The sequence below is a fragment of the Bactrocera tryoni genome, chromosome 1, assembly GCF_016617805.1.
Source record: "Bactrocera tryoni isolate S06 chromosome 1, CSIRO_BtryS06_freeze2, whole genome shotgun sequence".
In the NCBI taxonomy this organism is placed as follows: Eukaryota; Metazoa; Arthropoda; class Insecta; order Diptera; family Tephritidae; genus Bactrocera; species Bactrocera tryoni.
The window spans coordinates 39,768,464-39,772,474 of record NC_052499.1 but is presented as its reverse complement, the minus strand read 5'-3'; the positions used below and the strand labels follow the sequence as shown (position 1 = coordinate 39,772,474).

Genomic DNA, 4,011 nt, shown 5'->3' with positions numbered 1-4,011 from the left:
AAAATCCTACTCGTAAATCGAGTTTTCTCGTAAAATAATCGATTTTTCGAAATCGATCTTCAGTAGTCGAAGTCGATTAAGAATCGATTCTTGACATTCGAAAAAATAATATTAATATTAAGACCTTATCTTTTGAGTAACTTTTTTTTACACATTTTGAAAGTTTTGAGCCTGTTTTTCAGTTGAAAAAAAAGGTTGCCTCAAAATGGCACACCCTAATATATATGTATGTTCGTGATACAAACTCAACTAAAGAGTAGTAGTGATAGAGAGTTTAATATATTGTGTATAGGAAGGAATATGAGGTTTGAACCGATTTAGATAATATTCATATCATTCCATATTCTGTTTGAGCAAACATGTTCCCATTCCACATTTCATTCAAATGTCACATATACACATAGACCACCATTAATATATTCAATATTCCACGATCACTGAAATTCAATACTATATCTCACAGATTGATCGCTATTTTCGGTAAAAAAAATAAGTCATAGGAACTGGGCACTACATATTCGGTATCTGAGGGCAAACTTGTGTTCCGATTTCGATTTTTATAACATTTTTTCCCGATTTGTAAAAAATATATTTCATCGTCTCAAGGTTAGATTACTTGAAAGCAAGGATCGAGTTGAATTTACTTATTTAAAACATTTTATTTAATATTGTATTTTTTTTCTTCCAAAAGGAAAGTTAAATAACTAGTAATGGCCACGAGTTGTACGCAAAAACCAACTCTTCAGAGTAATTCGACTGAGGCGAACCGTTTCATGGAGAAATTAATGGCGAAAATATTTTGCTTTTACGACGAGCAGTCTCTAATCGATGTGACATTTAAATTTACGAACTCAACGGCTGTGTAAGTATTGCTTTGTCCTCAGCTTAAATAAAATGTTATAGATTAATATTTGTAATTCTTGGAATGCACAGTATACCCGCGCATCGTTTGATACTCGCAGCAGCGAGTCCTTACTTTGAGAACATTTTCAATAGCGAGCAAGGCAATAATTCCGTTATCGAAATAAATGATATCGATAGCGATATTTTTGAGCGTCTAATAGCCTTTTGTTACACCGGCCAGACACTCATTACCGTTAACAATGTCGGTGCTATGGTAAAAGCGGCAATCGTTTTGCAGTTGGACGATGCCATAACCAGTAGCGTGGACTACCTTATGTCACATATCGATGAATATACATTGCAGGGTGCTTACACGCTAGAGCGTGAAACGCAATGTGAATTTCTTAAGCAGAAAATCATCGAATTCGAAACACAGAATTTTATGAAGGTAAGTCTAAATATACACGTAATGTCTCACAATAGCGGTACTTGTGTAATCGACATTTGTTTCTATGTAATAATTCTAGATCAGCCAAAGCAATGAGTTTTTGAATTTTGATGTTGAAAAAATGCAACGTCTTCTGGAATCTGACAATTTAAATATAGCCCGTGAGAAAGATGCCTACGATGCCATAAAACGCTGGTTCAATTTCGATGTTCCAGCGCGTCAAGAGCACCTGCCACTTTTAATAGCTTGTCTCCGGCTTATCCAATTCGATGCAGACTTTCTGTTGACACACATACATCCACTACCTGGCTGTGAGCTGCTGACCTTCAAGGCATTATTGTGGATCTGTAAGCCTGAAGCACGAACAAAGATAAATTTGCGATTTACAGAACCACGTGGAATCAGTGGTACAAATTGGGTTGAGAAAACAATCCTAGCGCTTTGCTCATCGGTAAGGGCACACTGTGGCTTATATTCAAAAATGATAATCTTAAATTAATATACTTACATTGTTTTTGGAATAGATCAATCCTAAGCTACTGCAATATAACAAAGCTGAGGATAAGTGGCAAGAATATGCGAGTATAAAATACAAATACCGATGGTATGGAACTATTTTAAAGGATGATAATTTATTATTTATTGGCGGTAATAAAAAAGGTGAATCAGTCAACATTGTCCGCAGCTGGAATATTCGGAATAAGACTTGGCAAAATTTGCCCGTCATGAACCAAGCAAGAGACGAACACTGTGTTGTCGAATTAGATGGTAAAATCTACGCGATTGGTGGTAGTGAGGGAAATAATACTCTGTCGTCGGTGGAAAGGTAAATACGTTTAAATCTGTATCGAATTACCTAAGGATGGTGATTGTGGGCTTTAACAATTTTATGTTAACTTTATGCTTAATATTGAAAGTACTATAATCTAGATGCGTTAGAGTGGACAAAATAGGTAGTTCTACATTTAGGAAGGAGGGAATTCAGTAAACTGTCACTGTAAAATCAGATCATAGATTAACTCTGACTTTAGAAAGCTCTAACTCTTTGACTTCTTTAGAATAATTCTAAGTTTTTTTAATGGAATATGCAACGTGACGAAATGTCACTTTTGGCGCTACAGTTAATAGATAGTATGCATTCTTTTTTCATTGCTTTCCTTTATTTCCAGATATACGACTTCTGAAGGTTGGAAGTTCGTGAACAGCTTGATTGTTGGACGATTTCAGGCCAGTGCAGTGAGTTTGAATAGTAAAATATACATAATGGGCGGCTATAATGTCGATAGCTACCTAAAATCTATCGAATGCTACAACCCGGATTCGAATACATGGACTTCTTGCGCGAAAATGACAGGATTTCACACTGATCCTATTGTAAGTTAGATTAAAAAATACTTATTTATATTTGTAGAACGTTCAGCAAGTAATGATTTGGTAAAATTTTTCAATTTATTTGTGAATATATGCTGTCGCTACAATAAGAGAGTCAATTTGATTTCACCGTTCCAAGCCTACTTTTGAGTTTTCAAAACCAGCCAAATTAGCTCCGCTTCAATAAAAATAACTCAAAATAGTCTTATTTATTTAGTCGCCCTCTTAGCTCTAGTATAATTAAATACAACGTTTATTGCTATTTTTTATATTACAGACAGCTGCACATAAGGGTCACATTTATGTTTTAAGCAATAAAGACAATAACTGCCTTGTTGAACGTTACAATCCTCAGCAAGACACATGGTCTAAGGTATATTAACTTGATTTTTGCCAATCGCTTGATGTCAAACTAAATATTCTTGAAAACATTTCACAGATTTGCTCTTTGCAAGTTAGCGGTGATCTTCTAGCTAGCGTATCGCTGGGGAATAAACTATGGGCTATTGGTGGCATCTCTGCTGGCAAGATATGTGTATCAGTCTATGATGAGGAAAATGACCAATGGAGACAAAAGTGCTCATTACCTCAAATAGATTTTTATTCCTGTTTGGTTGTGCCTGAAGCTTTACTGGCGTAGAAATGAATAAACAATACTAATAAATATTTTTTGTAATAAATTCTCTTCTAAGAAAAACCAAAATATCTGATTTTTTATTTCCAAAAACACGTCATATACTTATTTTGTATGCTACCCAGTTTTTAGTTAATATTCTCTTATATCTCGATGTTTATAGAATCACAGCAAAGCATATATGTATGTACTTAAATGTAGGGTGCTTTGTAATTGGCTGATGGGAAAATGCGATGCGCAGTCCTTTTCGTTTTGTATTTACAATATGTTTCAATAATTCAAATTTGCTATATAATTTTTGTATCTACTGCATTGTGCAAACAAATATCATTAATATAACACAATATTTTCGAAATTGTTGAATAAATAAAAAAATAGCTAATGAAAAATATTGTTGTGTACTGCATAAATGAAGCATGCAAGTGTTTGAGAAAATATGAGTAGGGATTAAAAGAGATGTGCTCGATTCGAGTTGCCCATGTGAAAGGAATGGGAAACATCAAAAGCGAAGCTGTCAACAAAACAAACAATAAAAGTTGTTAGTCTGAGCTCAGTCTAAGTAAACTCTTCTTTCTTTCTTTGTAGCTTTCTCCTTCGCCTAATTTAAAAGCAATCAATCAGAAAACTTATAATACAGCGAATGAAATGTTATTGTGGTATTGAAAAAGGGTGAGCTCATTTCACCCCAGTTAGCATAAGCGGAATTGAAAATATC

The 4,011-nt window shown here is 34.3% G+C and overlaps 1 protein-coding gene across 1 annotated transcript; it reads left to right on the top strand.

Moving 5' to 3' along the window:
- The first annotated feature begins 769 nt into the window (after positions 1 to 769).
- On the top strand, positions 770 to 3,317 carry LOC120779558 (kelch-like protein 1). The gene is made up of 7 exons (XM_040111903.1): positions 770 to 862; positions 934 to 1,291; positions 1,371 to 1,742; positions 1,816 to 2,117; positions 2,461 to 2,665; positions 2,940 to 3,035; positions 3,102 to 3,317. Exons 1-7 carry the CDS (start codon positions 774 to 776, stop codon positions 3,300 to 3,302), a joined length of 1,623 nt encoding a protein of 540 aa, XP_039967837.1. The 5' UTR covers positions 770 to 773; the 3' UTR covers positions 3,303 to 3,317.
- Positions 3,318 to 4,011: the final 694 nt, after the last annotated feature.

Excerpts from the sequence above, each read along its gene's own strand:
- LOC120779558 (XM_040111903.1), top strand. The coding sequence starts at position 774 with ATGGAGAAATTAATGGCGAAAATATTTTGCTTTTACGACGAGCAGTCT. Across the intron at positions 863-933 it reads TTTACGAACTCAACGGCTGT|TATACCCGCGCATCGTTTGA; the intron begins GTAAGTATTGCT and ends TGGAATGCACAG. Across the intron at positions 1,743-1,815 it reads TCCTAGCGCTTTGCTCATCG|ATCAATCCTAAGCTACTGCA; the intron begins GTAAGGGCACAC and ends TTTTTGGAATAG.